The 21,933-nt window shown below is 43.4% G+C and overlaps 3 protein-coding genes across 3 annotated transcripts in view; 2 read left to right on the top strand and 1 right to left on the bottom strand.

The window, feature by feature from the left end:
* The window catches only part of LOC123324065 (zinc finger protein 124-like), a 40,135-nt gene extending 35,640 nt beyond the window's left edge, over positions 1-4,495 (bottom strand). The window contains exon 1 of the mRNA XM_044913052.1: positions 4,391-4,495. Coding sequence (XP_044768987.1) covers positions 4,391-4,495 — 105 coding nt within the window. The remainder of the gene's footprint in view (positions 1-4,390) is intronic.
* A 58-nt stretch (positions 4,496-4,553) lies between these two features.
* LOC110594019 (EKC/KEOPS complex subunit LAGE3-like) lies at positions 4,554-5,223 on the top strand. The gene is made up of 2 exons (XM_044917934.1): positions 4,554-4,665; positions 4,700-5,223. Exons 1-2 carry the CDS (start codon positions 4,554-4,556, stop codon positions 5,020-5,022), a joined length of 435 nt encoding a protein of 144 aa, XP_044773869.1. The 3' UTR covers positions 5,023-5,223.
* Positions 5,224-15,922: 10,699 nt separating this feature from the next.
* On the top strand, positions 15,923-17,982 carry LOC123325690 (zinc finger protein 791-like). The gene is made up of 3 exons (XM_044917927.1): positions 15,923-16,137; positions 16,474-16,807; positions 16,892-17,982. Exons 1-3 carry the CDS (start codon positions 15,999-16,001, stop codon positions 17,505-17,507), a joined length of 1,089 nt encoding a protein of 362 aa, XP_044773862.1. The 5' UTR covers positions 15,923-15,998; the 3' UTR covers positions 17,508-17,982.
* Positions 17,983-21,933: the final 3,951 nt, after the last annotated feature.

Raw genomic sequence — 21,933 nt, 5'->3', positions numbered from 1 at the left:
ATTTTATTATTTTTTAAAGATTTTATTTATTTATTTGACAGAGACACAGCGAGAGAGGGAACACAAGCAGGGGGAGTGGAAGAGGGAGAAGCAGGCTTCCCGTGGAGCAGGGAGCCCGATGTAGGGCTCGATCCCAGGACCCTGGGATCATGACCTGAGCCGAAGGCAGACGCTTAACCGACTGAGCCACCCAGGCGCCCCTTAATTTATTTATTTTAGAGAGAGCACACACACGAGCAGGGGGAGGGACAGCAGAAGAGAGATAGAGAGAGAGAGAAAATCTCAAACAGACTCCCTGCTGAGGATGGAGCCCAACACAGGGCTCAATCCCACAACCTGGAGTTCATGACTTGAGCCAAAATGAAGAGCTGGACACTCAGCGACCGAGCCACCCAGGTATCCCTTAAGTGTTCATGTTTCGAGGATGAAATCTTAGAACGGTTTCCTATGTAGAAAAAAATTTTTTCATTAAATCTTAAAAAGCAAAATAAGGTCATTCAAAATAAAGGCTATTAAAAAGAAAAATGTGGTTTATATATATTACTATTTACCTTAAATAATAATGTATGCAAGGGTTAGCAAAAATATGTAAAATACAGTCTAAAGAGACTCAGTGTCAGAATAGCCTGGTCTACTCCAGAGCTCTTGCTTCAGGCACCCCCTAAAATGAGTATTGGTCATTTCTTGAGCATCCTATTAGTGTTTCTTTATATGAAAACAAGCACTTGCGGGCGCCTGGGTGGCTCAGTTGGTTAAGCGACTGCCTTCGGCTCAGGTCATGATCCTGGAGTCCCTGGATCGAGTCCCGCATCGGGCTCCCTGCTCGGCAGGGAGCCTGCTTCTCCCTCGGACCCTCACCCCTCTCATGTGCTCTCTCTCTCTCATTCTCTCTGTCTCAAATAAATAAATAAAATCTTAAAAAAAAAAAAAAAGAAAAGAAAGCAAGCACTTGCAAATGCATGTTTTTCTTAACCACGATTTTCTCCTTGTATGAGCAATCCGGTCCATATTTTGGATGTTTGCTCACAGTTTAAGCCTCCTCCCTCCCTCTTTCTCTTATGCCTCCCACTTGGTCAAGCCGATGAGAAAGTCTGAGTGGTATCTCCTCTAGAGATGGCAAGAAATTAAGATCACACAGGCCCCTGCCCCTGGGCAAGAATTCTTGCCCCAGCCCCAGCCCCCAGCCACAATGAACCCCAGACCAGGTTCTTTTCATTGCTTTCTGAAGCCTGATCATAGCTGCTTGAGGGGCCAGCCCTGCCCTCCCCAGAGACCTTCATTATGTGATTTGTAAACCTTTTCCACACATATGTGTATGTGTGTCCCCATGCCACACTGACCTCAGTCTCAACATGGGCACCATGTCTCTGCCGGTGACCATAATTACTGGCACCGTGAGCCACGTCCAGGCGTGACTGCTGTGCTGTGGGTCTGCTTCTCTTGCCCTGACTTGCTCAGCTGCTCTGAGGCTTGATGGCGGCATGTTCCGCGGGCGCTCGGGGCTGGGGAGCTCGTGCTGTGACCTGTGCTGTCCCGTGTCGCACGCGTGACCCTCCCAAGCCTCAGTTCTGTGTTCAGCCAACAGGAGTCGGCAATTTACAGAAGCCCTAGGCATGTGGGAGCAGGAGTGTTAGATCGAGGCCCTCCTTCAGGTGGTCCCCGGCTCATGTGTTTGCTGGTTTCCATCTGTGTTAGGGTGACGCTGTGACAGAGGGTGGGGTGGCAGAGAGGACTCTGTCCTGTGCAAGAGGGGGGCCCACTGGGTGGTCACTCGTGAAATAGCAGTCATTGAGTTAGAGAAAGAGGAGAGTGAAGGGCAGCCAGTAGCTGATGGGCTGAGTCCACACTCCTAACCCCAGGGACCCTTCAGGCCCTCTGCTGCTACCCCTGCCTTTACTGCAGCAAAGGTCTGGAGCCTCGAGTTTAGGGGGCGACACTCATGGTCCCCCTGTGGCACAGCAAAGGGATTAGTTCAAACTTGACTTAAGTCCAGGGTTCCAAAACCCTATAAAGCAACCAGTTGTCATGCAGGAGGCTCCTAACCCTGCAGGCGCTGCTTTGAGGCTCTCTGGAGGAAAAAATGTATAAATACCCAGGTAGAGGACACCCGCTCCCCTGAAGTATATCCAGTGATGGAAAAAAACAAAACTGGAGAGGAAGCAAAAGAAAAAAATGTTGAAACTGATGCAGAGAGGCCGGCTCTGAAGACCCAGAGGGGGTCCCACAGGACCAGCCAAGAGGGTCCTTGGCTATGCACAGGATAGAAATCAAATGTAAGCCAGCAGGAAGTGAGAGCAGAATTTATTGAAGATACAGAGAGAGCGCGTCTGGGAGACTCAAAAAGGAAAAGGAAAATGAGTCTCATCTTTGTTTGAGGTCTGGAGGTTTTAAAGAGCATTTTTTTAAGACTTTATTTGACACAGAGAGAGAGAGAAAGCACAAGCAGGGGTAGGGGCAGAGGGAGAGGGAGAAGCAGGGGCTCCATCCCAGGACCCTGGGATCATGACCTGAGCCGAAGACAGGTGCTTAACCAACTGAGCCACCCAGGTGCCCCCTGGGTCTGCAGTTTCTATTGAGAATGGTGGTTTGGTGTACATGTCCTCTCAGATATCTGGGAACTGGTGTCCTCCAGACCTCACTTACGCCCTGGAGCCAGGTATTTTGGTGGCACGGTATCTGGAGTCAGCGGTCTTGGAAAAGGTATATGATGACCCCTCCAGGTCACTCCTTAGATGTTATCTATTGTGCTGGAAAACTCCAAAGAAATCATTAACTCCTTGATCTTTACAAGGAGGACATACATTAAGGCATGTGTAAGGGGGCGCCTGGGTGGCTGAGTCAGTTAAGCCTCTGACTCTTGATCTCAGCTCAGATCTGGATCTCAGGGTCATGAGTTCAGGCCCTGTGTTGGAACCTACTTAAAAAAAAAAAAGAGGTATGTGTAAGGCCGGGGTGCAGGTATTAGCAAGAATGGAAGCAGGAAAAGGAGCAAAGAAAAAAAAAGCCTTTTTATCATGAGGTCCCTTCAGTTTTCCTCTCTCAAAACCAAGGTCTGCAATTTGAGCAATTGAAAATTCAACATATACTAAAAGAATTTACACAGCAAAAAAGATAAAAGTACACTCCTTGGTGATTTGGGCCTCTACAACATGGGTTCTGAATTAATCTTGCCATCTGCTAGAATGCACTAATTTAGGAACCTTTATGCAAATAATCAATACTAAGGTTCAACTTGCAGTTAAAGCTGGGGACCCCACTATACTTAAGCAGGGTACCCCTGATAAGGGAGTTGCTGAATATAATGCAGAGGACAAATAAGCATGTCTCACTTGAACCATGAGAACCGTGATCTTACTAAAAATCTGTCATGGTCTTAGCGCTCCTTGTCTTTTTTTATTATTATTATTTTAAAGATTTTTATTTATTTATTTGACAGAGAGAGACACAGCAAGAGAGGGAACACAAGTAGGGGGAGTGGGAGAGGGAGAAGTAGGTTTCCTGCCGAGCAGGGAGCCCGATGTGGGGCTCGATCCCAGGACCCTGGGACCATGACCTGAGCCAAAGGCAGATGCTTAACGACTGAGCCAGGTGCCCCTTTATTTTTTTTTATTTTAAAGATTTTATTTATTTATTTGAGAGAGAGAATGCACAGAGGGAGAGGGAGAAGCAGACTCCCCGCTGAGCAGAGAGCCCGATGCGGGGCTTGACCCCATGAACCTGAGATCATGACCTGAGCCGAAGACAGACACTTAACCGACTAAGACACCCAGACACCCCACACCCATTTTCTTTAAATATCCCATACTGAACAGGGAAAGGCTGAACCCAGTGTGTCATAAATTTCTCCCTCTCCTCCCCTCTCATGCTCTCTGTCGCTATCTCTGTCTCTCTCACAAATAAATAAAATCTTTTTAAAAACCTTTAACAAATTTTCACATTTTGTTTTTGGCACTTCCAAATTATACTGACAAAATGGGACCCCACCGACCTTTTACTGCACCACCCCCAGTTAAATTACTTAATCCGATCCAATGTAATTTAAACATTTGAAGGAATCAGAACCATTGATTGAAAACCCCCTTTTTTAAAATGAAGAAGCGGTTATTCCCTCTGGTTCCCCTTTTAACAGCCATGTTTGTCCTATTCTTTAAATCTGGAAAGAATGAGTGACACCTCAGTGGATTCCTGCAACCTTGAGACTGTGGCTGCACCCCATAAATCCCTATTCCCCGCCCCCACCATTATGGAAATTCCTGACTCCATCCATTCAGCAACAGATAAATATCCTGCCGTCACAGACTTGACCAAGTCGGTTTTGTTCGGTGCCTGCTTCAGCAGCCTGTCAGGTGCAGCTGGCCTTTACCTCTCAGGTGATAGGATCCACCTTTACCTGGTCCCTGCAGGGGGTCTCCACACCGCAGCAGCCGGTGCACACAGCCTCCGCAGGTGGGGTCTGAACTGCGTCCACCTTGCTCCAGCAGCGCAGGTATGACATCACACCAATGACATCCTCCGCTGAGGATATTTGGGACATAAAAATTTTGATAAAAAGAATGCAGGCGGCAGGAGCGGACGCAGGCGGCGGGGCGGGAGGTGTGGACAACGGCCGGGACGGCCATGACTGCCATGGTGGCCGCGGCGGCCCCGGCTTTCCTGGCGGTGCAGGGGCGGCCTGCCGCCGGCAGGGCCCAGCCTATCTCTCGCCCACAGCACGTCCCGGGGCCAGGCGGAGATGCTGCTTCCAAGATTCCAAGGCCAGAAAGCCGAATACACGTATTTGCCCTCTGCGTGCCTTTCCCGTCCGACTTGGAGGCGGAGATCGCCTATGGGTCCCTGGCCCCGGATGCCGAACCCCACAGAGGGGCTGTTGAGAAGCAGCTCACAGTGAGTGGCAGCGTCGTGGCCGTCCGCTGGAGAGCTAAAGATCCTCGCCTCCTCCGAATTTCCATCATCACCTTTCTTGATCAGCTTTCCCTGGTGATGCAGATCATGCGGCGCTTTGGGCCCCCCGTTTCCCGCTAAGCCTGGGCTGGGGAGAGGTGGCTAAGGCCTAACCTCTTGTCCCTTCCCAAGGCACTGCGTCCTTCCCTGGGGCAGTCATCCCTGTAGTAGTAGCTGCAACGGTGTTAGGGGGGCCTGATCTTCTGCCGCTGCTGGCCCTAGGGCACTCAGGGTCCATTTGTTTTGTTTGATGCTTAAATGTTTGTTACTGCAGAAAATAAAACTGAGCTTTGCTTTAAAAAAAAATTTTTTTTTTTATAAAAAGAGCTCATAAAGGGGCGCCTGGGTGGCTCAGATGGTTGGTCTCCAGGTCCTGGGATCAAGCCCTGCGTCGGGCTCCCAGCTCAAAGGGGAGCCTGCTTCTCCCTCTCCCTCTGCCTCTCCCCCTGCTCATGCTCTCTCTGTCCCTCCCTCTCTCTCAAATGAATAAATAAAAATCAAAAAAAAGCTCGTAAAAAGGGGATAGGCCATTGCCATATATATGCCAGGCCCTGGTGCCTTGTTTAAATTCTTAAAAATTGAGGCACCTGGGTGGCTCTGTTGGGTTAAGTGTCTGCCTTCGGCTCAGGTCATGATCTCGGGGTCCTAGGACTGAGCCCTGCATCAGGCTCCCTGCTCAGTGGGAAGTCTGTTTGTCCCTCTCCCTCTGCCTTTGCACCCCCCCCCCCGCTTGTGCTCTCTCTCTCTCAAAGAAAATCTTTTAAAATAAAATTCTGGGGTGCCTGGGTGGCTCAGTCGTTAAGCTTCTGCCTTCGGCTCAGGTCATGATCCCAGGGTCCTGGAATAAATAAAAATAAAATAAATAAATAAATAAATAAATAAAAATTAAAAATCTTTTAAAAAAACAAAACTTTTTTAAAAGATTTTATTTATTTGACAGAGAGAGACAGCGAAAGAGGGAACACAAGCAGGGGGAGTGGGAGAGGGAGAATCAGGCTTCCCGCCGAGCAGGGAGCCTGATGTGGGGCTTGATCCCAGGACCCTGGGATCATGACCTGAGCCGAAAGCAGATGCTTAACAACTGAGCCACCCAAGCGCCCCTAAAAAAAATTCTTAAAAATTATTTGGTAATCTGGAGCCCGTTTCCTCCTTGACAAGGTGAAGAAGTAACTGTTGTCCCTCTCAGCAGCCACAACACTGCCTAGATTGTTTTGGTGTTATGGAGGCAACATACTCCTTTCTTAAAGTTTTACTTGAGCCCATCGATGCTGTTACTTGTAAAATGGCCCACTCTGAATAAGAACCCCATTCACCAACAAAACAGGAAGGCTCTGGACTCTGGTCAAATTGCCGCGCAGCAGGCACACCTGTGAGTGCCCTCCAACACTGTTTCACAATAGAGGCTTCAGTGATCTCCTCTCGTGCTTCCTGGGGTTGCCCGTGATGGGCTTAAGTCGTCCATAGGCATCTGATGCAAGAAGTGGCCCTAGAGCCCAAACTGTATGCCATCAGTCAGTCATCTTAGCACTGACCAGCAATGGCCTCAGCTATGTTCATAGACTCTTGGGTGATTGTCTCTGAGATGCTCCTTCACGGTAAAAGAATTCTGGGACTCTCCGGCCTCACAGATATCTCCAGCATATAAATCAAGGTAACATTTGTCCCCACATGTACTAAGGTCTCAATGTAAGTCCTTGCCTGGACACTCCGTATCCACTTCAGAGTTCCAGACACTACTGAGAGTGATGAAGGCATTCATTTCACTTCTCAGGACATACAGTGGTGGGCTCTCAAGAAGACATTCAGTGGAAATTTCTGCTCTCCCACATCTCAGGGTTTAGACCTCATAGGGTGCCATAATAGGTTATTGAATAAATTCAAATCAATTGAATGAACAGTGGCCTTTTTCAGTTGTCAGTCATCAGGGATGAATATTAATGCATCTGTCTTCATCTTTTTTTTCTGATGAACTTCTTTACAGCAGTTTTAGGTTTACAGAAAACTTAATCACAAAGTACAGAGAGGGGGTGCCTGGGTGGCTCAGTCAGTTCAGCATCTGCCTTCAGCTCAGGTCATGATCCCAGGGTCCTGGGATTGAGCCCCGCATGGGACTCCCTGCTCAACTGGGACCCTGCTTCTCCTTCTCCCTCTGCCCCTGCCCCCACTCGTGTGCACGGGTATGTGCGCGTTCTCTCTCTCTCTCAAGTGAATAAAAAAAAGCTTAAAAAAAAAAATACAGAGATCCCACATAACCCCCCCTGCTTCATATAGTTTGCCCTATTTTTTATATTTTGCATCACTGTGGTACAGTTGTTATATTCAATGAGCCAATATTGATGCAATGAAGTCCTTGGTTTACAATAGCCAGACTCTGCGTTATACAGTCTCTGAGCTTTGGCAACATAAAATGATGTGTGTCTATCATTTCTGTATCAGGTAGTATACTTCCACTTCCCTAAACATTCCCTGTCATCCCATCTGTTTTCATTCCTCCTTCCCACCCCCAAATCTCTGGCAACTCTAGCTCGTTTACTCTCTCATAGTTTTGTGCTTTCCAGAACTATGCTTGGAATCATATAGTGTGTAGCCTTGTCATAGTCTCTGCTTTCACTTAGCAATATGATTTTGAGGTTATTCCATGTCTTTTTGGCTTGATACCTCATTTCCTGTTATCACTGAATAATATTTCATCATATGGAGGTTCCAGTGATTGTTTTTCTATTCACCTGTTGGAGGATATCTTAGTTACCTGTAAATCTTGGCAATCATGAATAAAGCTCTTAAAAACATTTGTGTGCGGGTTTCTTTATGAAGTTTCTTTATGAGTTTGCAGCTCATTTGGGGTAATAGGAAGGATGGTGATTGCTGGATTTAGTTGTTTAAGAAACTGCCCATCTTCCAAGGTCGGCATAAATTTTCCATTCCCATCAGCAATGAATGAGGGCTCCTGTTGCCCCACATCTTCACTATTATGTGTTATTTTTTTCTCAATGTCTTGAATTTAGCCATTGTAATAAATGTCTGGCTATATCTCATTCTATTATTTGCAGTCCCTACGTATCTCTTCCATTGGACTGTTCCTAAGTTGTATCTCTTGTCATAAACCAATAATTGTTAAGTCAAGTGCTTTCTTGAGTTCTCAGAGTTGTTTTAACAAATTGTCAAACCTCAGGGGGTTTCAAAGGCATCTGTGGATTTGTAGGCAGCTGGATGGAAATAGACAAGGCACCCCCTTTATGGCTGGCATCTGAAGTGGGGCAGTTTTGTTGTAGTGAGTGATCGATCTGTGAAAGATGCTGAGTCTGGATAGTGTTAGTATTGAGCTGAACTACCAGACACATAATGGGTGAGTCAGAGTCGGAGCAGGTGGCGTTAGAGAAACCACCACGTGCTTTATGTCAGGAAGGGAAAATCCTGTCACTGTCCCAAGTGTTTCTCTGTCCACCTCCTCGGGTCAGTCAGACTCCAAGAAAATCCCAGTCAGTGATGCTCTCGTAAAACAGATTTTGAAAGGACAGGCCTTGTTAAGAACAGAATATTCTGGACATATTTTTTTTTTTTAAAGATTTTATTTATTTATTTGACAGAGAGAAACACAGCGAGAGAGGGAACACAAGCAGGGGGAGTGGGAGAGGGAGAAGCAGGCTCCCCGCAGAGCAGGGAGCCCGATGCGGGACTCGATCCCAGGACCCTGGGATCATGACCTGAGCCGAAGGCAGTCGCTTAACCAACTGAGCCACCCAGGCGCCCATTCTGGACATATTTTTAAATGGCTACTTTTTCGGGGCGCCTGGGTGGCTCAGTCGTTAGGCGTCTGCCTTCGGCTCAGGTCATGATCCCAGGGTCCTGGGATCGAGCCCCGCATCGGGCTCCCTGCTCGGCGGGAAGCCTGCTTCTCCCTCTCCCACTCCCCCTGCTTGTGTTCCCTCTCTCGCTGTGTCTCTCTCTGTCAAAGAAATAAATAAATAAAATCTTTAAAAAAATAAATGGCTACTTTTTTGTCTGACTTTGGAGATAGTAGTTTCCCTGTGACCTCAATTCTCTCATGGATCTAAGAAGAGTTGTTGATTTTAGTGTGTTGGTTTTTTTCTTTCTTATGAGGACAGGAATGCCAGCATCTAAACTCCTTACATGTTTGACCGGAAACCAGGAGTCTCTGACGTTGTTTGAGGTTTGTCTGTTGACAGCTTTCAACCCTCATCCCTCCTTTCTTCCCCTTGTGCTCCACCTCTGTACAAGACAGCCTGGCTCGTCACTGCTTTGGCTCTGGCAAGATACTCAGTTCACTGAAGGCCCTGCCCCTGTAGTCTCACCCTAGCCCACCCCCAAATCCCAATAAAAAACCCAACCAGGCTCCTTTCCTTGCTCTCTCAGGGCATTTCTCACCTGTTTGAGAGGCCTGCCCTGCCCTGCCCTCTTGCATTATGGAGGAAACCTTTTCATACCCTGTTGGCATGTGTGTGTTGTCAGTCTGGACATCTGAATCGAATCTTAGGTGGGAGTCCACCTTCCTCTGCAGTTGACTATTAGAGTTACAGAAAAGGTAACCTGGTGTATATACTGCAGTGCATTTTACTTAATTATTCTATTGATAAATCCTTCACATCTTCCCATACCAGTACGTGTCACCCTGTGTTTATAAGAGGTCTGTAACCAATTCTTTCAAAATAAACACCTGTGACCAGTTTTTGCTGCCAAAAATCTGTGAACTAGAATTCAGATCTCTACATTACAGGGCAAAAAATAAAAAATAAAAATTGCATACTTCTTCAAACTTGATTCTTATATTTTTATCATCAAGTGTATTCAGAAAATGATATGCATAATGCTTTTTGAGAAGATTTTGTGGTAATAACAACATAAACATCTTTGTAATCATCAAGATTTATAAGTGGGCATTGGGCAGTTGGTTGTCTCCTGAGGTTCCTGACCTGACTCCTCTCCATCCTGCACCGTATTATATGACCTCTGTCTTAATTCTTTATTCTTCATAACCTTTACTGTCTTTTTTTTTTTCACTAAATGGTATTCTTTTAGTTTATTTATCTTTAAATAAATGAATATAGGGGTGCCTGGGTGGCTCAGGTGGTTGGGCATCTGCCTTCGCCTCGGGTCATGGTCCCAGGGTCCTGGGATCGAGACCCACATTGGGCTCCCTGCTTGTCAGGGAGCCTGCTTCTTCCTCTCCCTCTACTCTTCCCCTGCTTGTGCTCTCTTGCTCTGTCTAAATAAATATTAATGAAATTACATTCAAAATGTGTTTTGGGGGCGCCTAGGTGGCTCAGATGGTTAAGCGTCTGCCTTCGGCTCAGGTCATGATCCCAGGGTCCTGGGATCGAGTCCCGCATCGGGCTCTCTGCTCCTTGGGAGCCTGCTTCTCCCTCTGCCTCTTTGTCTCTCCCTCTGTCTCTCATGAATAAATGAATAAAATCTTTAAAAAAAAAAAAAGTGTTTTGGTTGGTTCTTTGCAACAGTATGTTTCATAAATGTTTGTATCTTGTAAATGTAGGCCATCCAAGTTACTCATCCATTGCTATGGTTATGGTATTTGGGCTTTTTCAAATTTAATTTTTACTCTCATTAAAAATACAGCTCCTGGGTGCCTGGGTGGCTCAGTCGGTTGGGCATCTGCCTTCGGCTCAGGTCATGATCCCGGGGTCCTGGGATTGAGCCCCGCATCAGGCTCCTTGCTCTGCAGGGAGCCTGCTTCTCCCTCTCCTCCCCACTTGTGCTCTCTCTGTGTCTCTCAAATAAATAAATAAAATCTAAAAAAAAAAAAAAATTAAAAAAAAATACAGCTCCTTTCATTCTTGTATCAGACTCCAAGTGCAAATACACAATAAATTCTCTGGACCTTGGAGAAAAATTGTAGATCGTGATCAAGTTCAAATTGACAAGAAATGGCAATGAAGCATACCAGTTAACCTTTCCTCCATTCGTGCATGATTTATGTATTTGTTGACTGGTCATCAACACATGGCATTATTAAATTGACTAATTTTTGTCCTAATCAGTATGAAATGTAATGTGCTTGGTCTTTTTTTTTTCTTATTAGCAGATGGACTTTTTTTTTTTTTAAGATTTATTTATTTTAGAGAGAGATGGCACAAACTGGAGGGGTAGAGGGAGAGGTAGAGAGAATACCAACCAGACTCTGCACTGAGCGTGGAGCCCTCAGATGGACATTTTTTCATATGTGGTCTTCCATCTTCTGTTAAATATGTTTTGATTAGGGGCACCTGGGTGCCTAGCAGTCGTTAAACATCTGCTTTCGGTTCAGGTCATGATCCCAGGGTCCTGGGATCCAGCCCCACATCGGGCTCCCTGCTCCACGGGAAACCTCCCTCTCCCACTCCCCCTGCTTGTGCTCCCTCTCTCTGTCAAATAAATAGTAAAATCTTTAAAAAATATATGTTTTGATTATTTTCTAATTTTTAAACTGTTCAGTCTTACTCTGCATACTATTTTTTAAAGTATTTTTTTTTAAGATTTTATTTATCCATCTGACAGAGAGAGAGAGCGTGGGCAGGGGGAGCGGGAGGCAGAGGGAGAAGCATACTCCCTGCTCGGCGGGGAGCCTGCTTCTCCCTCTGACCCTCCCCCCTCTCGTGTACTCTCTCCCATTCTCGCTCTCGCAAATAAAATCTTAAAAAAAAAAAAAATACAGATATTTTCTTCTACCTTGTTTTTTAATGTCCTTAGTTTGATTATGAATTGTTCAGTCTCTTGTTTCAGGTCTTACTCTTTACCTTATCTGAGAAAATTCTCCCCATTTTTGGATCAATGAAGCATTTATTTATGACTTCTACAAGTGTCCTAGTTTTATCTTCCACATTTAAATCTACAATGAATTGGCTATTTTACATGGAATAGAAGTGAATACAGTGTATTTTTCCAGTTAGATAACAGTTTGTCTTTGCCACACGTATTAAAAGGGTTTCTGGGGCGCCTGGGTGGCTCAGTTGGTTGAGCGACTGCCTTCGGCTCAGGTCATGATCCTGGAGTCCCGGGATCGAGTCCTGCATTGGGCTCCCTGCTCGGCGGGGAGCCTGCTTCTCCTTCTGACCCTCCCCCATCTCGTGCTCTCTCTCTCTGTCTCATTCTCTCTCTCAAATGAATAAATAAAATCTTTAAAAAAAGGGGGGGGGGGGTTTCTGATGTCTGCCACTGCTCTACGATGCCCGATCTGTCCTTGACCAGCTTTCAGTATTTAATGCTGGCCCAGGGAAGATATTTTCCTTTCCCTTGGTCTGTTTTTCTCTGTGCTAATAGTATGCTGTCTGGAATGCTATAGTTTGAAAATCTTTGATGTATATTAGGCAAGCTGCCTGTTTGTCCTTTAGAAGACCTTGACCATTTTTTTGACATTTGTTCCTCATATTAGGTTTGGAGGAATAGTTTTTGTTGACCCCAGAAAAAGTCTGTTTTGGGGATTGATGGGATTTTGTAAAAGTACATTTGGGGAGAGGAAACATCTTGGGAAATTGAGTTATTTCTAAGAACATGTACCATATTTTCACATTTTTTTCATTCTCCTTTGATACGCAATAAAAATTTAATTCTTGGGACGCTTGGGTGGCTCAGTCGGTCAAGCGGCTGACTTTGGCTTGGGCCCTGATCCCAGGGTCCTAGGATCGAGTCCCGCATCAGGCTCCTTGCTTGGCGGGGAGCCTGCTTCTCCCTCTGCCTGCCTCTTCTCCTGCTTGTGCTCTCTGTTTCTCTGTCTCTGACAAATAAATAAAATCTTAAAAAAAAATTTTTTTTTTAAATCTTTTTGGGTGCCTGGGTGGCTCAGTCGGTTAAGCGGCTGCCTTCGGCTCAGGTCATGATCCCAGAGTCCTGGGATCAAGACCCAAACATCAGGCTCCCTGCTCAATGGGGAGCCTGCTTCTCCCTCTCCCTTTGCCTCCTGATCCCCCTGCTTGTGCTCACTCTCTCTTTTTCAAATAAATACATAAAATCTTTTAAAAATTTAAATCTTTTTCTATTAGAATAATTAAATATCATTCGTTAGTCTTGTTTAGTATTTAATTAAATTTGTTGGGTGGTGGGGTGCCTGGCTGGCTTAGTTGGAAGAGAATGCGCCTCTTGATCCGGATTGTGAGTTTGAGCCCCACATTGGGTATAGAGATTACTTAAAAATAAATAAATTTTTTAAAAAATATATAAGTAGGGGCACCTGATGGCTCAGTCGTTAAGTGTCTGCCCTCCGCTGAGGTCATGATCCCAAGGTCCTGGGATCAAGCCCCGCATCGGGCTCCCTGTGCCGCGGGAAGCCTGCTTCTCCCTCTCCCCTCCCCCTGCTTGTGTTCCCTCTCTCGCTGTCTCTCTCTCTGTCAAATAAATAAATCAAATCTTTCAATATATGTAAAGTTGTTCTGGAGGAGACCAGATGCAAGCTTCAAGGAGATGTTATCTCCTATTGTAATCCATAGGATGGGTTCAATTCCCCAAAGCAACAGGTTGTGACAACACATGTAAAATATTGTCTTCCCGGGAAGCTCATTAGAGACTCAGTGCCTAGGTCACATAGGCACCCTGTGCTGTGCGTAACGAAAGTTCAGACTCTCAGGAGGAAACTAGAGTTTGGAATATATCATATTCTTTGTATAAACAGTTTAGGCACACTGAGTCACTCTCATCACATTGGTGGGGCCCTTCCTACATCTTGGCTCCCAGATACCAATGAAGGACAAATACTGTGAGCAGGCATTTGTAAGGATCAGCAGTCTCAAGCCTGCTAGTAATGTTCACTCTCTTCTGCACACTAGTTAGTGGGACACTGTTACGAGCGAGTGCTGCGGGTCCACTACAGAAAGAGTCATTAGAGCCAACCCAAGGAGCTCATTGGATCTACTGAGAAGTGTGGGTTTCCTATTCTGTTTTCTTAACCAAATGGGCAAATTCTGCCATCCAAATTACTGTGTAGGAGCCTTTCCTCTATCACCTGCGTGTAGACATCAGTAGGTTAATGATCTTTTCAGAGACCAGCATTTGGGAGAATGAATTAGCTGAGGAATATCTGTGCCCAGAGGTTAGGAAGTCGTACTCCTATGCCCCACATGAGGGCACAGAAGTGAGAGAAATGGAAGGGCAGCCTCTAGGGCAGCTGGTGGAAAATCACTGCCTCCCGAAATTGGAGAAGGGAGGTTTTTATGTTCTTTTAGAGGAAAACACTGCTGAATCCTTTGTGTGTTTTATAACAATGGGTGCATTCACCATCAAACCATTGTAGCTTTCAAATGAACCTCTTTGCAAATTGCAACTTCTTTCCAGTTCCTGTAGCTCAGCAAGGCCTGAGGTACACTGTTAATGGTTCTGCCAGGAAAAGCTCTTCTAGCAACTTATCATCCCAGTAGATGTGCGTATATATGCTAAAAACTGGTGAGAAGCAGCTCTGAAGCCCATGAGTATAGGGATTTTGTGGAGTTCTAAGTTGTGATGCTTTCTTTTTTTATACCTGAGCTGTAATTTCTGAGTAACTTTGGAAATGGGACAAATAGAAAGGAGTAACTGAATCTCTGACAAATATTTTTATAGACAAGTTAAAATTAATGCTCTCTACCAGATATTTTCATTCAGCCAGATGTATCTGACTACTACTAATGGCCTGGAGTACTTCAGGACAATAGGGCTAGCCGGTCCTAGTTATGAATTGGATTCCCACGGGCCCTCTAGCCTTACATGTTTGGCAGTGGAAATAGAAAGAAAAGCTCCCAATGTTTCACTATGTTTTTATTCATTAAAACTTCATGAAGATGTGACCCTGTGCTTCATGTGCTGTGTGATAATGGTGTGTAATAAGGAAGGAGCTGAGGTTTTTTTCTCACAAGGAATTGATGGTCTTAAAATGGAAATGTTTCTTTCCTTTGTGTATCATTTATTTCATTCTCTAATGTGCTTGGGACTCTACCATTAGAGAGCAATGAGACTTGAAGTGAAACTAGTAAAAAAGTAGAAACAATTTTTGTGTGTTCATGATGCTCCTAAATTTATGAGGAAATGATTACATATTGAGAGTGAGAATTCTGATGACCAAGTCATGGAATATTTTGAGATTACAGAATCATGTGAACTTCTTATGAATTGACTATAGATTTCTAGTGCTGTCTCATTCATCCTCCTCTACACATATGTGGGATGTTTTAGGACCCAGTGGCCTTTGAGGATGTGGCTGTAAACTTTACCCTGGAGGAATGGGCTCTGCTGGATCCTTCACAGAAGAAACTCTACAGAGATGTGATGCGGGAAACCTTGAGGAACCTGGCCTCAATAGGTAAGGATCACACCTTACTTTCACCTTGTCAATCAGAGGACGAGTGTTTCTTGCCCATCAGTGTTCTTTGATTTGGAATGGATAAAAGGAATACTTTGGTAAATCAGGCGTGGTCAGAACTCATCATGGATTTGTAATAATTCTTCTATAATTTATTGTTTTTTGGGGGGGTTTTAATTGTAGGGAAAAAATGGAAAGACCATAACATTGAAGATCAGTACAAAAACCAGGGAAGAAAACTAAGGTGAGTTGCATTCACGATGGAAAGGAGTGTCCCAGGGAATCTTTGTATGTTACAAAAATTTAAAAGCAAGCAGTCACAAGACAGCCCAGCTTCAAATGTATTTTTTCCTAGAAAATTTTCACTAAAAGCATTTTCTTAAATGTGACAAATCTGCAGTATTTGCAGAATAGTTCATTTGGAAATATTATTCAGAAACTCCATATATGACGATCACTGTTTTCATATAATAGTTAACAGTTGAGCCCTCTTACAGAATATTCATTTTCAAACAATTCAGACAGGACAGAAAAACCTACCCTTTTCCTATTTGTAAATGGTAACAATGTAATTCTAATATTTACTGATAGATAGGAAATTACAAATCAGTAATACCCTCCTGATTTTTTTTGCAGAAGTCATATGGTAGAGAGGCTCTGTCAAAGTAAAGAAGGTAGTCAATGTGGAGGAAACTTCAGCCCTATTCCAAATCTTAATCTGAACAAGAAAACTCCGACTGAAGTAAAACCATGGGAGTGCAGTGTGTGTGGAAAAGTCTTCATGCGCCATTCGTCCCTCAATAGGCATAAGAGATCTCACACTTCACCTAAACCATACAAGTATCAGGAATATGGAAAAAAGCCTTATAAATGTAAAGAATGTGGAAAAGCTTTCAGCTATCTCCAACCTTTTCAAAAACATGAAAGAAATCACAGTGTAGAGAAATCTTACAAATGTAAAGAATGTGGGAAATCCTTTAGATACCGCCAGTCTGTTCGAAAACATGAAAGGACTCACACTGGAGAGAAACCCTATCAATGTAAACAATGTGGAAAAGCCTTTAGATATCATCAAACCTTTCAGACACATGAAAGAACTCACACTGGAGAGAAGCCTTATCAATGTAAGCAATGTGGTAAAGCCCTCAGTTGTCCCAGTTCCTTTCGAAGTCATGAAAGAACTCACACAGGGGAGAAACCCTATGAATGTAAAAAGTGTGGTAAAGCCTTCAGTTGTCCCAGTTCTCTTCGAAAACATGAAAGAACTCACACTGGAGAGAAACCCTATGACTGTAAGGAATGTGGGAAAGCCTTCATTTCTCTTGGAAGCTTTCAAAGACATATGATAACGCATACTGGAGTTGGACCTTATAAATGTAAGGAATGTGGGAAAGCATTCAGTTGTCCCAGTTCATATCGAATACATGAAAGATCTCACACTGGAGAAAAACCCTATGAATGTAAACAATGTGGTAGAGCCTTTAGTTGTTCTAGTTCCTTTCGAACACATGAAAGGACTCACACTGGAGAGAAACCTTATCAATGTAAAGAATGTGGAAAAGCCTTCCATTGGCTGACCACTTTCCAAGTGCATGTGAGAACTCACACTGGAGAAAAACCCTATATATGTAAGCAATGTGGTAAAGCCCTCAGTTGTCCCACTTCCTTTCGAAGACATGAAAGGACTCACACTGCAGAGAAACCTTATGAATGTAAACAATGTGGGAAAACCTTCAGTTCTCCTCTAGGTTTGCAAATACATGGAAGAACTCACACTGGAGAGAAACCCTATAAATGTGAGGAATGTGGGAAAGCATTTGTTTCTCTCACAAGTTTTCGAAGACACATGATGACCCACACTGGAGATGGACCTTATAAGTGTAAGGAATGTGGGAAAGCCTTCAATTGTCCCAGTTCATTTCGAATACATGAAAGGACTCACACAGGAGAGAAACCCTATGAATGTAAAATATGTGGTAAAGCTTTTAGTTGTTCAAGTTATGTTCAAGTACATGAAAGAACTCACACTGGAGAGAAGCCCTATGAATGTAAGGAATGTGGGAAAGCTTTTATTTATCGTACAACCTTTCGAGGACACATGAGAGTGCACACTGGAGAGAAACCCTATAAGTGTAAAGAATGTGGGAAAGCCTTCAGTCGACCCAGTTCATTTAGAAGCCATGAAAGAATTCACACTGGAGAGAAACTCCTTGAATGTAAACATTGTGGGAAAGCCTTCAACTGGCCCACATCCTTACATAAACATGTGATGAGAATGCACAGTAGATAGGTAAATTATAACTGAAAAATACAGGAGAGTTTTCAATCTTAACAAATACAAAGTCATGTAAAAACACCACTGGAGAGAAATGCTATAAATGTAAGTAATAGGGGAAAGTCTGATACAAATTAAATCAAGCATAATACTCCAGAGAATTCAGTACATGAAAGAAATGCTTCAAAAGTTAAAAATAATGAATTTCATTCTGAAACTCAGTCTCTGGACTATGGACAACTAACTCCACAGTTACTGCTTTTCAGCTGAACATTGAGTTGAGACAATTCTGTAAGCACTGTTTAAGCAATAGTACATAAGCTTAGTAGGTAGTGTTTTTCCTTGAATCAGCTTATAAAATGTTGTCTTTCCATTTTGAAGTCTGTTGGATCTATGGGTGAGTTAAAGTGTATTTCTAATATATAGGAGGGTTAATTTTTTTTTTTTAAAGATTTTATTTATTTGTTTGACATTGAGAGAGGACACAAGCAGGGGGAGTGGCAGGCAGAGGGAGAGGGAGAAGCAGGCTCCCTGCTGAGCAGGGAGTCAGATGTGGGACTCGATCCCGGGACCCTGGGATCATGACCTGAGCTGAAGGCAGTTGCTTAACCAACTGAGCCACTCAGGCGCCCTAGGAGGGTTAATTTTTATATAATTTTTTAACTGTTCAGTAAGTGAAGGGGCCATGGAATAATGACATTTTGGTATTTGTTGGGATTTTCCTATTGACCTCATGTCACAGGTTCTGGATATTCCTTATCTGTTATAAGTATTCCTCCTTTCATATGAGAAAAGGTTTCTTTTTCTTTCATCAAAAGAGCCTTATTTTCCTGGCTAATAAATAGTTGGCATAAATTTGTAAGTATGCAGAGTTTATCATAGAGTATTATCTCATTAGAATTGCTATTTACATATTTTCCCTTTACTCTTTGTCATTTCTTCTGTGATTTGGATATTACACTTTAAGAGACCTGTGATCAGACAAAAAAAAAAAATGTAGAATTGGAGATGGCTCTCCTGGAATGTGTTAGGTCAACATGGGTAATGTTTTGACCTAATTCTCTAGAATCTGTTTTCTTTATAGTTTCATGTTAGAATTCACTAATAGCCTCACTTGCATGAGATTTGAAAGGCAGAAGGGAAGATGGCCTTCGTTTTTGGAGTCACAGTACATGCAGTGATAAGACCAGAGGAGTTTTGCATACATCGTCCAGCCCATTTTGCTGATTCTTTGTCCTGCCAGTCAAGAGTATCTTCCGTACCACCACCAACTACTTGACTTCCATTTTCTCAGAGCTGTGGGTTTCCACAGATTCTCCACAAGTTCCACAGCAAAGTTCGATGCCATTTGGATTTTCCTGCAAGCCATCATGTGTCCACCAGGCAACACGTTTAGACTATCTTGGTTGAGAATGTTCTTTCAAGTGCTGACTTCCCTCTTCTCTGGATTGTATTTGTATAAGGTCTACTACATGTAGTAAGCATCTTGTTCTCCTAAACTCCTAATGACTGTGGGTTCCACATTCCACCAACACGGCTACAGTGATGCAGTCAAAAGGAACCATGTGGTGGTTTGTTTCTCTACTGCATTGTACAGTGACTTCTGTGACCCAGTCCTTTCTTGTGAGAATAAGCACCTTCCTCTTACAGGCAGATTGTGGGTGTTTCTAACTACTCACAACTGAACCTAATTCTTCGGTGCATTTTCAATTCTGTTCGTATGTGATTTACAATTTTTTTTATCAAACCAATGTTTCTGTACATGTTCTTTAAGGTGTCTTATTAACTGTTGTATACTAACAAATATTATTTTCTCCATTTCCTGATAGGATATATTAAAACATGCCATTGCAATTGTGGATTTTCAAGTCAACTGGTAATTTTGTCATCATTTTACATTCTGAGTCTATATTATGTGCATACAAGTTAAAGTATTTTTTCAATTTTTTTTATTCTGTAGTTATAATTTTTGTAATTAAACAAATGTCTCATCATTCTTAATTCCAAAAACTTGCATCATGGTTTTGTCAGTGCCTTCTTTCCAAAGACTACCAGAATGACATCTGTAGTCAAAAAGAGAGAGGTAGAATGCATTGTAGTAATTAAAGATGACCACAAACCATAAATAACAATGGATATCGGGCACCTGGCTGGCTCAGTTGTTGGATCATGTGATTCTTGATCTTGGGGTTGTGAGCTTGAGCCCCACATTGGGTGTAGAGATTACTTTTTTTAAAAGATTTATTTTATTTTAGAGAGAGAGCGCGTATGAGTGGGGAGAGGGGCAGAGGGAGAGAATCTTCAAGCAGACTCCCAGCTGAGTGTGGAGCCAGACCCAGGTTTCGAGCCCATGACCCATAAGATCATGACCTGAGCCAAACCAAGTGAGATGCTTAACCGAGTCACCCAGGTGCCCCCCAAATAAAATTTTTTTAAAAAATGGATTGTATCAGTGTGAATTTGCTCAAACGGTCTAGGATTTGGACTTGTGAGACTCCTACAGAAATTAATACATTGAAAAGCAGACATGTAAAAATAATTTTTTTTTTAAAGATTGTATTTATTTATTTGTGAGAGAGAATGAGAGACAGAGAGCACGAGAGGGAGGAGGGTCAGAGGGAGAAGCAGACTCCCTGCTCAGCTCTGCTTCTCCCTCTGACCTCCCTCTCAGGCTCGCTCTCTATCATTCTCTCTCTCTCAATAAATAAAAATCTTTAAAAATAAATAAATAAAAAATAAAAGAGCATGTATACAGGGGAATGGGGGGGGAAGCACACCCACAGACCGAGGGGAGACCCAATCCCAGAAAAGGCCCAAGAATACCTTAAGTCTTCATGCTAGGCTGGTAGTGGAAGTCTTTATGTGCAGGGAGCCATTCTGCAAGGAGTTCAGATGCCCAAGTTTCAACATAAGATCACAAGGCATACAAAGATACTTGAAAACATGGCCCACTCCAAAACAAATTAAATCATAAATCTCCAGAAACCAACCCTAACAAAGCACAGGCTTCAGACTTAGTAGACAAAGATTTAAAATAATACTCTTGGGGCACCTGGGTGGCTCAGTTGGTTAAGCATCCAACTCTTGATATGGGCTCAGGTCATGATCTCAGGGTTGTGAGATCAAGCCCCATGTCAAGCTCCGTGCCTGGCATGGGGCCTGCTTAAGATTCTCTCTCCCTCTGCACCTCCTTCCACTTAAGCGTGTGCACACACACTAAAGAAAAAAAAAATTATATATATATATAAACATACACATACATATACATACACACACCCACACATATATACACACACTCTTAAAGGGTTTAAGAGGAAAATAAAGTCAGGAGAAGAATAGATGAAGAAATTGAGAACATTAAAGATAAATTTTTTTTTTTAAGATTTTATTTTATTTATTTATTTGGCAGAGAGAGCAGGAGAGCACAAGCAGTGGGAGCGGCAGAGGGAGAGGGAGAAACAGGCCCCCTGTCGAGCAGGGAGCCCCATGCAGGGCTCAATCTCAGGACCCTGGGATCATGACCTGAGCTGAAGGCAGTCACTTAACCGACTGAGCCACCCAGGTGCCCGAGGAATTTTCAAACTGAATTGAAAAAACTCACTAGAGGGATCAAAAGCAGATTTGGAACATGCAGAAGAAACAATCTGTGAACTTGAAAAGAGGTCATTTGAAATGATAAGTCTGAGGAGCAGAGAAAAAAAGAATAAAGGAAAGTAAGCCAAGGAACTTCTGGGATACCATTAAACCGAGCAATATGCACATTATGGGAGTCCCAGAAGGAGAAAAGGTAGAGGAAGGGGCAGAGAATTGATTTGAACCAACAATGGTGGAATATCCTCCTTTCTCTGTCTTCTCGGTTTGCTATTCCCATTATGCATATATTTTTTGTAGTTAGTATTCCACGTTTTCCAAGTACTCTTTTCATTTTTCTTCATTCTTATCTGTTCTTTTTTTTTTTTTTTTTTAAAGATTTTATTTATTTATTTGAGACAGAGAGAGTGAGAGGGAGGAGGGTCAGAGGGAGAAGCAGACTCCCTGCCGAGCAGGGAGCCCGATGCGGGACTCGATCCCGGGACTCCAGGATCATGACCTGAGCCGAAGGCAGTCGCTTAACCAACTGAGCCACCCAGGCGCCCCCTTATCTGTTCTTTAGATTGCATAATCTCTCTCCATCTGTAACTTCTCGTTGATATTCTTTAATGTGACATCGTTATCATACCCTCCTTTACTTCTTTAAATATGGTTTCCCTTAGTTCTTTGAGCATATTTATAATGGCTGCCCTGAAGTCTGTGTTAAATCTATCATCTAGATCATCTCTCAGGCAGTTATCTGCCTTTTTTCTGTTTTAAGCCGATCATTTCCTTTTACTTACATGTATTATACATTTTCAGGTGAAAATTGGACATTCTAGATCGTATACTTTTCAGGACTGCTTGTTTT

This window comes from Neomonachus schauinslandi, chromosome 1 (assembly GCF_002201575.2).
Source record: "Neomonachus schauinslandi chromosome 1, ASM220157v2, whole genome shotgun sequence".
In the NCBI taxonomy this organism is placed as follows: Eukaryota; Metazoa; Chordata; class Mammalia; order Carnivora; family Phocidae; genus Neomonachus; species Neomonachus schauinslandi.
This window is presented reverse-complemented; position numbering and strand designations above follow the sequence as displayed.

Coding starts and splice junctions, on each gene's coding strand:
- LOC110594019 (XM_044917934.1), top strand. CDS start 4,554: ATGCAGGCGGCAGGAGCGGACGCAGGCGGCGGGGCGGGAGGTGTGGAC. Junction 4,666..4,699: donor CGGCTTTCCTGGCGGTGCAG/GGGCGGCCTGCC, acceptor CCCAGCCTATCT/CTCGCCCACAGCACGTCCCG.
- LOC123325690 (XM_044917927.1), top strand. CDS start 15,999: ATGCGCCATTCGTCCCTCAATAGGCATAAGAGATCTCACACTTCACCT. Junction 16,138..16,473: donor TCTCCAACCTTTTCAAAAAC/ATGAAAGAAATC, acceptor CTCTTCGAAAAC/ATGAAAGAACTCACACTGGA. Junction 16,808..16,891: donor TGGCTGACCACTTTCCAAGT/GCATGTGAGAAC, acceptor TTCCTTTCGAAG/ACATGAAAGGACTCACACTG.